We start from the raw sequence: 14,623 nt of genomic DNA, 5'->3' as shown, positions 1-14,623 counted from the left end.
GCAATCAGTGTCACAGACTTGACTTGGGGAAATTAGCTTAATTTCTTATCAATCAAATGAGAGTAGGATAATGAGAAATAAAAGCAAGTCTTAAAATCTTCTCCCCCCACCTCCTTCTTCCTGGGTTTAATTTCACTCCCGAATTCTCTGCCTCCTCCCCTCCAGTGGTGCAGAGACAGGGAATGGGGGTTGTGGTCAGTTCATCCCATGTTGTCTCCACTGCTCCTTCCTCCTCAGGGGAGGACTCCTCACACTCTTCCCCTGCTCCAGCGTGGACTCCCTCCCACCCACAGAAGGCAGTCCTCCATGAACTTCTCCAACATGAGTCCTTCCCATGGGGTGCAGTCCTTCAGGAACAGACTACTCCAATGTGGATCCCCCATCGGGTCACAAGTCCTGCAGCAAACCTGCTCCAGCTTGGGCTCCTCTCTCCATGGGGCCACAGGTCCTGCCAGGAGCCTGCTCCAGCACAGGCTTCCCACAGGGTCACATCCTCCTTCAGGCATCTCCCTGTTCTGGCGTTGATCCTCCCCAGGCTGCAGGGAGATACCTGCTCCAACATGCACCTACTTGGGCTTCAGGGGAGCCTCTGCTCCAGTGCCTGGAGCACCTCCTCCTGCTCCTCCTTCACTGGCCCTGGGGTCTGCAGGGCTGTTTCTTGCACATATTCTCACTGCTTCCTGCACCTATGGTTCCTTCTGCACAGGAATTTTTCCCCCCATCTTAAATATGTTATCCCAGAGGCTCTATCACTGTCACTGAGGGGCTCGGGCTTCTTCAGAAGCTGGTCCATCATAGAGCTGTTGGCATTGGCTCTGCTGGACATGGAGGAAGCTTCTAGCAGCTGCTCACAGAAGCCACCTCTGTAGCTCTCCAGCTACCAAAACCTTGCCATGCAAACCCAATACGTGTATCTGACTCTAATCTTTACGACCTTCAGTCTCTTTTTACTGTTATTCTTCTAATTTCATGTAAAACTTACAAAACTATGTCATGCAGTGATACAACAAATACCAGACTCTTCATGTAAGTATCCACTGTAGCCTGAGAAAATAGTGTCTATTTTAGTTTTATCAGCTGAAATCAAAGCATTACTGCATATCTTGTACTTGTTTGGTGTTTTTATTGACTGAACAACAATTACACCTTTAAGTAGTAAAACCAAAGTAAGAATGCATCTTAGGAAAAAGAAAATATCTCCATTTTACAGTTGCATCAGTATCAGTCATCCAGGAACAGCAGTGAGCTAATTAAGCTCAGTGGAATTTTCCATCTGTCATCCTTTGTTAGGCTGTATAGATTCTCCTGCCCTAGTAGGGTGAGCTGCAGTAGGATATTATAAGAGGTAGCAAGTTTTGTGCTACTTTCAAGTGGATGTCTGGTTATGCCTGATGTAGCTTTCTGTGGCTTGCTTCCTCCATGGCTTCTCCCACTGAATGAAGGAGCTTCTTGTTCCTTCCAGAGCCGAGTGGAAGGAAGGGTCTTTGTTGAACAATTTCTCACTGATAAAACCCTTAAACAGAACATGGATGTTAAGGGGATCATGCTAATTTTGGATGTCAGTGAAGTTCTTTACCCAATAGTAGGGTGATTTTTGCATAAAGCAGACCATGTGTTGTGATTTTGTTTCTCTTTGTAGTAATTTCTAGTCACACAAATGTAGTGTAGGATAGCCTGTACTTAGCAACTGCAACCTTCAGGTTGTACCTTAAGTGCTGTTCTCCCAAGCCAATGTAGGCATCCCTGTTCCAGTGACTCTGTGGAGACAGTATGGACAGGCACACTTCTGACTGGCAGGCTGCTTGGTGACCAGGCCCTGGGAGAGGCAGGCTGGGATGAGCCTATGGTAGAAACTGTGGATCTGCTTGAGTGAGTCCAGAGGAGACCACAAGGATGCTCAGGGGGCTGGAGCACCGCTGCTATGGAGACAGGCTGAGAGAGTTTGGGTTGTTCAGCCTGGAGAAGAGAAGGCTCCAGTGAGACCTTGTGACAGTCTTCAAGTACTTAAAGGGGCCAACAAAAAGTCTGGAGAGGAACTTTTTAACAGGACAAGGGGGGTGGCTTTAAACTGACGGGGGATTATATCTAAGGAAGATGTTCTTCCCTGGGAGGGTGCTGAGGCGCTGGCACAGGGTGCCCAGAGAAGCTGTGGCTGCCCTATCCCTGGCAGTGTTCAAGGCCAGGTTGGACACAGGCTTGGAGCAAGCTGCTCTAGTGGAAGGTGTCCCTGCCCGTGGCAGGGGGTTGGAGCTGGATGAGCTTTGAGGTCCCTTCCAACCTAGCCCATTCTATGATATGTCCTCTGACATTTCAAGCAAATTAAGTTGAAAAGATAAATTCTATTTTCTGGATTGTCTGGAATGTTAGGAAGGGTGTCCACACCACGCAGGCTCTGGGACAGCACTCATCTAAATCTGTGTGACTCCTGTTTACATTCTCTTAAGGAGCCAGATCTGATGTGGAGCTGACAATCTTCCTTAATTCAGGGATGATGTCTGGAGCATAGTGAAAGCAATTTTCATGGTATCTACCATTATCTCCAGAATTCCTTGATGCAGATTATTTCCTTGGCTGTTATTAAAACAGCAGCAAAATTCTTTAAATGCTCACAAGAAACAGAATTCCCAGCTTTTAAGTTATTCCTGTAGCGCTACATAAATAATGCAGTGCTTAATAAAAAGTATTTACATATTAATACATATATTTTTTATAGTGTCTGACTTCAATAAATAAAAGTGCTTATCAGTGAAAGTTTCATATTCTACTCAAAAATATGTGGCTGAAAATGGTTTATTTGTCTAATGCTTGAGTCTCTTCTTGAGACAATTTCTCACCTGCCTTTTGGTACCCTGAAAAGGGGTGGCAGAGGAGTCCTGCGTTGGACTTTTTTAATGACTGAAAGTTTAATGGACCTTACAGCAGCTGAGAAGGCCTTAAATCAGAGACAAATGTCTTGTACTTTAATTTTAAAGCAGTATTGGTCAGTCTGGTCCTTCCCTTGTCCTTGTGATCATCTTAACTATATTTGTGTGTGATAACACCAGCTTTAAACTCTGACTCAGTTCTATTTCTCCCAGCCTTTTATGCGTTCAGGGAAAACTAGTGAAGTTTGAATCTTGTATTTGCCATAGATTTTAAACGTTTGTCTGCTCTTTAAAGGTATATTTTATTACATTTCTCATCACCATCTTTTATACAAAGAATGCCTGTTTTAAATACTCACCAGTGACAGTGCAGAATTGTATAGTAGGTTGTTAATCTATTTAATAACGTCTGTTCTCTGCTTTTAGTGTGCCTTTTGACAGCCAAACCAATAGAAATCCTCGAGTCAGTTTGACTTTCCTGTCTCTGATGGTCTCTCTCTTTTCAGTGTGTTTTGTTTAAGAGGAATTTTGGATTTTTCACTTGTGCTTGAAGAGCACACAAGTATCTATTTCAGACAATGCACCTCACATTTTAATCAGCTAAACCTTTTTCTCTGCCTTGTTTCCTTGTGTGGTACAAATGCTTTGCAATATGATGAAGGAAATCAGTATATGGAATTAAACTAATATAATTAGTATATTATTTTCAGCAGCTTTAGATTTGGCTTTGCATCATTTAAGCGTCTTTACTGTTAAAAACTTGCATGCTTTTTACAAATACAGTCCAGATAGTTATGTTAGGCATGGTTGATAGTCTTGTTTTAAACTCACTTTGAAGAAGGGGTATTTTCTGGAAGAAATGTGGAATTAGGGATGTAAAGTGGTTAATTTTAACAAGTTTATTTGCAAGGGCAGCTCACAGATACGCAGCTGGCATCCTGCACCTTCTGGTTGATGACCAAATCTGTTGCTGTTTCTATTTTCATCTACATGAAGATGCTTATAAAGTTAAGTTTTCTGTACTGTCACTTACAGGAGTGAGACAGCAGCAGGAAGACAAACAGTGCATTTTGTTCTACCTTCAAGCTGTCAGGCAAGATTTCATGTTAGTAACTGCTTAGTGATGTCCTATAAAGGAGGAGGAGCAGAGCCAAGCTTCCAGACAGCAGCTTCAGTTTCTAGTGCAGGCACTTACATTTCTTTAATATTCTCTTGGACTTGTAAACTGAAGAAGTAAGATGGGATGTCACCGATGGAAAATAAACACAAAATATCAAGAAGTCATTTGAAGAGTTGTTTTTATGACCATTACCATCCTTGAAAATTGCGTTAGAGCAGTCAAAGTGCATGTATTCTGGTGCTGAAATTAAGGACTAGACTGTTATTCACCGGAGAGAGCACTTAAAGCACTTTACTCCAATTATATCTGCTATTCAATGCATGAAGCTGTTAGTGCCTCCTGAAGTAATTATCTGTAAGAGTCTTGTAGTTGAGAGTGACTTCCACTGGGTGGTGACCAAGACTTGTTAGAGCAGGAGGAAGTCGGGAGACTAAAACTTTCTTTAGTATGACTTGAATGTGGGGAACAATCAGATCTGCTCATATTTGCTTTGCTCCTTTTCCTGTCAGGTAACACGTTTACAGCAGCAAACAAGCACCTGATTGTTCTTGTTTTGCTTGAAGTGTCTCCTCCTACTTCCATTTCTCTCCTTCCTCACCCAGTTTTCACCCTGTTTTCTTTGTTGTTTGCTTATTTTGTGCTGTGCTGCATACAAGCCAAATAAATCACTACCTTTCTTTTAAAGGAGAAACAGAGAATCCTGTAGTCCCACCTCTGTAAATTCTGAGATGAGGTGTTATGTTTGTCTTTGCGAAAAGCCAGTAACTAAACTCTCTGTAGGAACCTGTTTTGTTGAAGGAGGAGGAGTAGAGACTGCCACAGGGTGCCCAGAGAAGCTGTGGCTGCCCCATCCCTGGCAGTGTCCAAGGCCAGGTTGGACACAGGGGCTTGGAGCAAGCTGCTCTAGTGGAAGGGGTCCCTGCCCGTGGCAGGGGTTGGAACTGGGTGAGCTTTAAGGTCCCTTCCAACACAAACCATTCTGGGATTCTGTGAGAGTAAGAGTTCTGCACCTCACGTGAATGCTGCCAGCCTGGGAAAAAATCTGAAGCCAAAGGCACATTTGGTCATTGTAAAACTCACTGCCAAAGTGAGTCTCAACTTCTAGTTTTAAAATGCTTTTAAACCTTGTTGTGTAAACATCATCGACTCTATAGAAAAGCACTTGTCCCACAAATACTTCTGGTAAAACACAGTTGTTTCTCTGTTCCTCAGTCAGACAGGTATGTCCAGAATTAACTCTGACTTTGAAAATCTGTTTGTGCTGTTGCTTCAGTTGGATGTCCTTAAAAACATCCAGATAAAATCATTTCATGCTCAGAGCTGAGGAGTTTGAACAGTGAGTTTAGTTGAAGTAGTAAAGAAGATGGCTGAGAGCTGCTTGTGAGGCTTTAGGCAGATTTGGAATGGAAAATTGGCAGATGAAAGATAATGTGGCTCACAAGAATTGGTGCTTTTGCATGCTTCTCTGGTGAGCTGTGTGTGCACCTCTTAAGGGTTAGAGATGTTTGTTGTGACTTGGTCGCTTTGCTTTTCCATTAGGGTTTCTTTTCCTCAGCTTTTTGCTTTTATGACCTTTTTTCTTTCTTGCCAACATGGCAGCATCTTGGTTTTCTTGCTGCTTAAAGCATTCACACACATAGTTCACATGCAGTTTTCTGCATGTGAGGAGTGTCTCATTGTACTCATGTGCATGATGATAAATGTGGTTATTGTTTTCTTTAATTTTGTGTATTTTTTAACTTCCGGAGGTTTTATTTGTTCTTAACGTTTTTTAAAGTTGTTTTTAGTTCCACTGGAAGTGACAGCTCTGCATGTATGTGTGTGTGTGTGTATCCTCAAAGAGAATTAAATACCTATTTTGCAGTTTGAAACAAACGGGTTTTCCTGTAGGATGTCTTTGTGCTGTAGCTCACAGATCCTTACACAACTCCTTTCCTTCCAATGCTTTTCCTGGCAGGAGGTGATGAGAGCTCAGGCATTTCTGAACCAGAACAAGGCCTCTGCTTTGTAGCTTTGATTCACTGAATTGAGTACCTCCAGCAATGTGGCCTTTCTTAGTTTCACATGCAGATGTGGATGATTCATCAAGCTGTGTCACTTGTTTCTGTCTGAGGGTCAAGTTATACCAACTCCTGTAGAAGGCCTGTGGCTAAGATTTAACGCTGTATTTCTTCTTTTCCCCACTGACCCTCCTTCTGCACATATTCATTGTTCCCTATATTTGCTTTCCCTCAAAGCACTAAGCTCTGGTATTACCAGCCTATAAACATGGGTTTCATGCTGTTAGAATGCAGAGGTTTTCTTCTAAACGAATTATTGTGTTGGAACACTTTCCTTGTTACTCACTACATGAATTAATGTCGCGTTTTAGCAGTTTCACAATAGCCATGGTAAGATTTCTCTGGTACTCATTTTACAGCTGTAATTCATGTTACAGCATACATCATCTAGACAGTGCAGCCCACATATGCCTACTTGTAGTGTGTTCTTTCACCCAGAAATGTGAAGGAAAGATGACAGAAAGTAATCTTCAAAGCAGCCTAGCTAGAACTCAATAAAAATGTTTGCAGTATTCTCACTTGGGTTTTGTAAGAGCTTAATAGTAATTAAGGAACCCTAAGTGTGTGGAAATTAACACCCCAAAAACTCACACAAACCCTACCTTTACTGAACAACCAAGTCTATTTCAAAGGGTCTCATATTGCTGTGTATGCATTTCTTGGACTAGAAGCTGGAAGAAAGGAAATCTCTTCATGCTTTTAACATCTTTGTACAAATTAGGAAGCACTGCAGCTACTGGAGGAACTTGTCTTTATTTTTATATATATATATGTAATCGTTTAATTTCAGGCATGGAAAAAATCATTTTTCTAGGACATTTATTGCATACAAGAACAGAAACTAAATAAGTTACAGATGTTGAGGAGACTTTTTCCATGCTATCGCATAGCTACTGTGGATCACCTGGAGGTTATAAATGGATTAACAGCGTAGAAAGACGAGTTTTGTGTGATTTAGATGACAAGTTCTTGGCATGTTCTTTGAGTATTCTTTCTTAATTCAGACTTTATGCTATTCTAACATTCAAAATTAGTAAGATTGAAAGCACGGTAGTGTATAAATCCAGTACCAGGAATATTTATTATGGGCAAAATTCACTTTTATTCAGAAGACAAGAGCTTCAGCTTTGCCTGACTCTGTGTTTGAGGTGCAGATGGAATTAAATCAAGCAGATGCCTTGTGCCAAACTGAAGCAAGTTCCAAAAGTGAACTTCTGTTCATATAGAATAAAGAACAGTTTTGAAGAGGCTGGTGTAGCACACAGTATATTGCAGAGCACTTAAAGTGTCCGTGCAGCTTGTTCCTCTGTCCCTCATTTGGTCTTCCAGTGCTGCGCTGTGAAGAAGTGGAAGTCCACAAATCCATGCTCTAGATTTTAGCCTGATTTGTGAATAGTGGGGCCCTGTAGTGAAAGAGAATGGACCATGAGACTTGTAATTGTGAGAGTTGCTCACTGGAGCCCACTGCTGAGGCCCTTTCCCACCGTGTAACCTGCTGCACTGTCTTGCAACCATTTATGTAGGTGTTCTCCATATAGTGTGCCAGGTGTATAACCCTGTAAGATCATTTAACAAGTAGAATCTCCCTTCTGGGGACAAGTAACTGAGGAGAGGGCTCAGCATGAGAATCTTCCTTTGCCAAGTCCGTAGCAAGATAGACAGTGAGTAGGTTCAGAGCGTAGGCTTACGTATCTAAATAGTTGAACAAAGAATAAGTAGGGGAAAATAAAAGCAGAGGTTTTTTCAACAGCACTCCTGGGTAGGCTGTGCTTATTATATGTAAAATGAGGTTCCTGAAGTTATACATTCCTAAAGATAAGGGTAAGTTCCACATCACCTTTGGCCTTCAGTGAAGACTTTGAAAAATCAAGAAAATGCCGGTTTAATCGTTTGGTAAAACCAGACTGTTAAGTACTTCTGATTTACATTTGATTTATCTTGTCATGGCACATGGCATCGTTGTGTTCTTCTCTGCCGTCCTGCTATGTCCTAGCTGGCACAAACTGTAAGTTTTCATTTAGTGTATATAGAAACTGATCCGTGATGGTAGTTTGTTCTGCTGCTGTGATAAATACTGACCTTGGCTGCTGACTTTCCTCTGTGTACCTCTATCATGAACCAGTCACCAAAGGTTGAACTCGTAATACTGACTGTGAAAATGAACATAGCTCACTTCTAACCACAGCACTTGTGTCAGGGATAGACACATTTGCATGTGTACGGTCCTGTGGAATCTTAATTACAAATAGCTATGAAGAGTGAGGTGCTCTTTATGATTAAACAAAGGAATTAAACAAAATTATTTTCCCAACAGCTATTTTATATCATTTATTTTGCATAACATTTGAGCAAGGATACCCATTTCTCTTTTTTCTGTACAACAGAGCTTTTGCTTACTAAATAGATGCAGAGTGAATAGAATTTGTTTGGTTATGCTGACTTCAAAAGTTTTCATATTTTTTTAGGAAACACAACATTAAATTAAATTTAGATGAATACATTTAATGAGAAGTATGTGACCTTTTCTGCTTATAATGGGAAAGTAGTGTATTACATGAATTATACGCAAGTGGATGTGATGAAAAACTTTGGCTGAGAATATTAAGGGTGTTGACTGCTAAGGAGAAAGATTGCAGTGGAAAACTCGATGTAAATTGTTCTATGACACCATCAAGCAGTGAAACACATCTTCATTCTTTCTGTAGTGGCAATGTGGATCATTCTGGGTCCCCCCATAGCTGGTGTTTACCGCTGGCTATTGCAGTGTGTTGAGCTTCAGTCTGTGAGACCTTTCCATTCATATCCTAGTTCTCTAAATGATGTCGTTGTGCTTGGGAGAACTTGTCCATTGAGCACTCAGTTGGAATCATGATGTAGCCAGTGATGGAAAACGGAGCTGAAAACTATGTGATTCTGCATAGAGCCTTTCAGTGACACTGGGCTTTTTAATACTGAGGTTGAAATTTATGGCCAGGGGAAACAAGGACTTAACTGTGCAGATGTTAGTGAGGAGCTCCACCCCAAAGAAAGAAGTGAGAGAAGGTTCAAAGATACCTGTGAGGAGGCTTGTGCATGTGCCTGGGGAGCTGATAGTATAGCTTATCAGAGGTGAACTTTGAAAGATGAATGAATGGGTGACAATGGATTGGGAAAGGGATACTGGGAAGGATTTTTAAACTGGAGAAAGTGTGGGGAAGGTTACATATATAGTAGGTACTGTAACCAAAGTGTAATCTAGGAAAATGATCTTTTGCAGCAGTGTCATGAACGAGCAAAAGCTTGTCAAGTTTGCATCAGCTGTAGAAAGGCAGACTAGAGTTACTGGTTCAGATGAGAGCATACACAAAGTCTCTGTTCGATGTCAGTATGCAGAAAAACCTTTGAGGTGTTTAGCAGAAAGGTGACCAGAGAGAGGTCCAGGTAATGGAGTTCATAGCTGGTTTTGCTTGCATGGCCAATACATCAAAGGAGACTTTTGTACAAACGTGAATTTATGCTATTGATGTTCTTCTTTTAGGTAAAGAAGATGAATTCCCAAAGAAGCCAATGGGGCAGATTCCATCAGGACCTCAGCCTCTGATGCTTAACTCTACCCCAGTGCTTAATGGACAGAACAGCACTGGTACACAGACAAGGACAGAAAGGAGACTATCCACAGAAGAAGCAGGAAGTTCACCAAATAACTGGAAAAGAATGAATTCAGTGGGAAAGAAACCTTCCTTAAAACAGCAGAAGGCTCAACTGATAGAGACACAAAGTAGTATGTCTAAGAATGAGGTAGACACCAGAAGAAAGCCTCAGCCAGCACAGCAGGAAAACTTGAGACAGTATAATAATGCAGCTGCTAATCAGAATTCTAATGCTGCTTCAAATACTAGAAGGGAATTTGTACCTAAGTGGAATAAGCCATCTGATAGCAGAATAATTGAAAAGACAATGAAACTTTCTGCAGAAGTGAAAGACAGGCCAGTAAACCATTCGGTTTCAGGCCCACCACCAAGTCCTGTAGACACGCAGACTTTGAATGTAAAGCAGAAGATGAGGGGTTTGGTTGCTGATGAAGGTAAGCGAGGGTCGAATGCGTCTCAGTATGACAACGTTCTGGAAACTGAGAATGAGAATCTTGTTGAAGAGATGCTTGAGAGATCTCAGCCACAGAGCCTGAGGCATGGTGCATATTCTAATAGTCCAGGAAAGCAACCTGACAGAAAACCAGCTCCATTAAAAATACCCAGTTACACCTTCACTTCACAACCCAGATCTCCAAAATACTCCTTGCAATCCAATGGACCACCTCACGGACTGAATGTAGAACAGCAACTGCCACATTACAGGAATCCACCTTCTTACCATGGAAATTCCCGAATGCATGTTTCCAGTATAGGCAATATGAGTTCTGTTCCTCTACATTATCATGGGAATCAAACCAGCCCTTCTGGGAGGCCATATGGTTCTTTTATTTCAGTAGATTATTCTCCAGATAAATTACAAATGAATTCCTATCCTGCCAGTCGCCAAAATCCTCTTTCAACAACCCCTGGGCAGATAGAAGTAGCCCCTGTTGATACTTATACCAGCAACTCAAGATCCCCCCCAGGTGTCAAATTCATAACCCCTCCAGTGGATTATTTACCAGAAGATAGAAAGTGGCCAGATGCTGCTTATGTGTACAGACATGAACCCTACAGGCAGCCCTGGAGCCGAGATGTTAATGAAGGCCACTTGGAAGATTTCCAGGTGTATCAGCAATTTCAGTCAACAGATTTTCAAGACCATACCGTTAGTCCCGTTTGTGTGAATAGTCCAATAAGATACAGGACTTCACCAGCCTTTGAAGACCAGGGCTCACCATAGCACCAATATTCAAGCCGGTCTGCACAAGCCCAACACTCTCAAAATAGAAATGATGGATTGTCTGTGCACGAATCTGTGCCTCTCTGAGAATCTTAACTAAACTCAATAAACCGGCAAAGCCCAAACGCAATCAAACATTACTGCGTTAGCAGTCAGTTCTTCAATGAAATACAGACAGTTCACATGCATCTCAAAAATGACACTATTTCAGAGATGCTTCAGACTTTCATTGAAGGCTAGTTAAGTCCTTAGACTTGCATTGAAGCTATTGAAGGTGATCCAGTGCACATAGACATAGCAATAAGATCGTATGCGCGGTGTGGTTAATACTGTCATTGTTCTTTATGTTTTTTAAATAACTTGTGTTACAATCCTGCCTAAAACCTGTAACACATTGACAAGTTTTATGTTGACCAACATGGTTAATGCACTGTATAATGTGTGTGTGCACGCGCGTGCGAGTGTGCACTTACAATACAGCCATGTAGGGGGAATAGCTAAAGAGTTTAAATGTAAATGCATTTAACTTTGGGCAAAGCTTGTGAAGTACTTTTATTTCTTATTAATTTTTCTTTGTAACTTATTCTAGAAGCCATTCGTTTTGAATGGGATTTTCTGTCATTTTTTAATACAGCTGCCTCAGCATCCCAGTATCTGTTCTGGGCAGGAGAGATGCTTTCGGATTAGAATCATCAGTTAGGGTTGGAAAGGACCTTAAGATCATCTAGTTCCAACCCCCCTGCCATGAGCACCTCACACTAAACCATCTCACCCAAGGCTTTGTCCAACCTGACCTTGAACACTGCCAGGGACGGAGCATTCACAACCTCCCTGGGCAACCCATTCCAGTGCCTCACCACCCTTACAGGAAATAATTTCTTCCTTATATCCAATCTAAACTTCCCCTGTTTTAAGTTTTAACCTGTTACCCCTTGTCCTGTCACTACAGTCCTTAATGAATAGTCCATCCCCAGCATCCCTGTAGCCCCCCTTTCAGATACTGGAAAGCTGCTCTGAGGTCTCCATGCAGCCTTCTCTTCTCCAGGCTGAACAGCCCCAACTTTCTCAGCCTGTCTTCATACAGGAGGTGCTCCAGTCCCCTGATCATCCTCGTGGCCTTCTCTGGACTTGTTCCAACAGTTCCATGTCCTTTTTATGTTGAGGACACCAGAACTGCACACAATGCTCCAGGTGAGGTCTCACAAGAGCAGAGCAGAGGGGCAGGATCACCTCCTTCGACCTCAGGAGCTGGTCACGCTCCTTTGGATGCAGCCCAGGATACGGTTGCTTTGTGGGCTGTGAGCGCACACTGAAGCCGGCTCATGTTCATTTTCTCATCAACCAACACCCCCAAGTCCTTCTCTGCAGGGCTGCTCTGAATCTTCTCTGCCCAACCTGTAGCTGGGCCTGGGATTGCTGTGACCCAGGTGTAGGACCTTGCACTTGGCATGGTTAAACCTCATGAGGTTGGCATCAGCCCACCTCACAAGCGTGTCGAGGTCCCTCTGGATGGCATTCCTTCCCTCCAGCGTATCAACGGAACCACACAGCTCGGTGTCATCGGCAAACTTGCTGAGGGCGCACTCAATCCCACTGTCCATGTCAGCGACAAAGAGGTTGAACAAGACCGGTCCCAGCATCGATCCCTGAGGGACACCGCTCGTTACTGGTCTCGGACACTGAGCCATTGACCACAACTCTTTCTGTGCGGCCATCCAGCCAGTTCTTTATCCACCGAGTGGTCCATCCATCAAATTGATGTCTCTCCAATTTAGAGACAAGGATGTCGTGTGGGACAGTGTTGAACGCTTTGCACAAGTCCAGGTAGATGACATCAGCTGCTCTACCCTGTCCATCAGTTCTGTACCCCATCATAGAAGGCCACCAAATTGGTCAGGCAGGATTTCCCCTTAGTGAAGCCATGCTGGCTGTCACCAAGCACCTTGTTGATTTTCATGTGCCTTAGCATGCCTTCCAGGAGAATCTGCTCCAAGATTTTGCCAGGCACAGAGGTGAGACTGACTGATCTGTAATTCCCCGGGTCATCCACTTTCCCCTTCTTGAAAATGGGGGTTATGTTTCCCTTTTTCCAGTCGTCAGGAACTTCACCTGACTGCCATGATTTTTCAAATATGATGGCCAGTGGCTTAGCAACTTCATTTTCCAGCTCCTTCAGGACCCGCGGATGGATCTCATCAGGACCCATGGACTTGTGCACGTTCAGGTTCTTAAGATGGTCTCGAACCAGATCCTCTCCTACAGTGGGCCTAGTGTCACCATACCCACAGTCCCTGCATCTGCCTTCCAAGACGTGGGTGTTGTGGTCGGAGCCTTTGCCAGTGAAGACTGAGGCAAAGAAGTCATTCAGAACCTCAGCGTTCTCCAAATCCTGTGTAGCTAGTTCTCCTGAGAGCTTCCGGAGGGGGCCTACGTTGTCCCTAGTCTATCTTTTAATCGCCACGTACCTGTAGAATCCCTTCCTGTTATTCTTAACATCCCTAGCCATGTTTAATTCTAACTGGACCTTAGCTTTCCTAACCTGCTCCCTAGCTTCCCAGACAACATCCCTGTACTCTTTGCAGGCCGCCTGTCCTTGCTTCCACCTTTTATAAGCCTCGTTTTTCATTTGTATTTTCCTCAGCAGCTCCTTATCCATCCAAGGAGGTCTCCTGGCCCTCCTGCTGCACTTCCTTCTAGTTGGGACGCAACACTCCTGAGCTTGTAGCAAGTGATCCTTGAATATCAACCAACAGTCTTGGGCCCCCCTGCCCTCTAGGGCTCTATCCCATGGAACCTTACTAAGCAAGTTCCTGAAGAGGCCAACGTCTGCTCTTTTGAAGTCCAGGGCAGTGAGCTTGCTGCACGCTCTTCTCACTGTCCTGAGGATCTCAAATTTGACCATCTCATGATCGCTGCATCCAAGGCTGCCCTGGAGCATCACATTTCCAACGAGCCCTTCCCTGTTGGTGAGCATGAGGTCAAGCATGGCACCTCTCCTTGTCGGCTCCTCTGTTACTTGCAGAAGGAAGTTGTCCCTCACACAGTCGAGGAACCTCCTGGAGTGCTTGTGCTGGGCAGTACCGTCCTTCCAACAGATGTTGAGGTGGTTGAAGTCCCCCATGAGAACAAGGGCCTGTGAGCGTGAAGCTGTTCCTGTCTTGTCTATAGAGTGCTTCGTCCACAGATTCCTCTTGGTCAGGCGGTCTGTAACAGATCCCTACAGTAATGTCTCCCATCACTGTTCTCCCTTTAACCCTGACCCACAAACTCTCTGTTGACTGCTCACCTGTCCCCAGACAGAGTTCCATACTCTCCAGCCTATCCCTAACATAAAGGGCAACTCCCCCTCTGAGCCTGCCGGGCCTGTCTTTTCTGAAGAGCCTGTAACCTTCCATTCCAACACTCAGTCATAGGAGCCATCCCACCATGTTTCTGTGATGCCTGTTACATCATACCCCCGTAGACGTGCCCACATCTCTAATTCCTCTTGTTTGTTCCCCATACTACAGGCATTTGTATAGAGGCATCTGAGCCGAGCTGCAAATGCAGCCGGCTCATTGGCTGGAGCGGCTGGGATATCTCTACAGTGCTCCGAGCATTTATTATAGGTGCTGGAAACTGATTGGGTGTGTTGGGATGGAATGATGCCCCACTCCCCCAACATACCTAGTTTAAAGCATCCTTGACCACCCTGGCAAGTCTCCTACCAAAACAGCTCCACCAGC

At 43.7% G+C, this 14,623-nt stretch overlaps 1 protein-coding gene across 1 annotated transcript in view; it reads left to right on the top strand.

Moving 5' to 3' along the window:
• The window catches only part of USP6NL (USP6 N-terminal like), a 98,575-nt gene extending 87,530 nt beyond the window's left edge, over window positions 1-11,045 (top strand). Inside the window, 1 exon segment of the mRNA XM_061468610.1 lies at window positions 9,562-11,045. Within this exon segment, the coding sequence (XP_061324594.1) occupies window positions 9,562-10,985 (1,424 nt within the window). The 3' untranslated portion in view covers window positions 10,986-11,045.
• Window positions 11,046-14,623: the final 3,578 nt, after the last annotated feature.

Source organism: Pezoporus flaviventris, unplaced genomic scaffold, assembly GCF_033815535.1.
Source record: "Pezoporus flaviventris isolate CSIRO_AGI_PZ_B2104156 unplaced genomic scaffold, CSIRO_AGI_Pfla_v1 ptg000049l, whole genome shotgun sequence".
Taxonomy (NCBI): Eukaryota; Metazoa; Chordata; class Aves; order Psittaciformes; family Psittacidae; genus Pezoporus; species Pezoporus flaviventris.
This window is presented reverse-complemented; position numbering and strand designations above follow the sequence as displayed.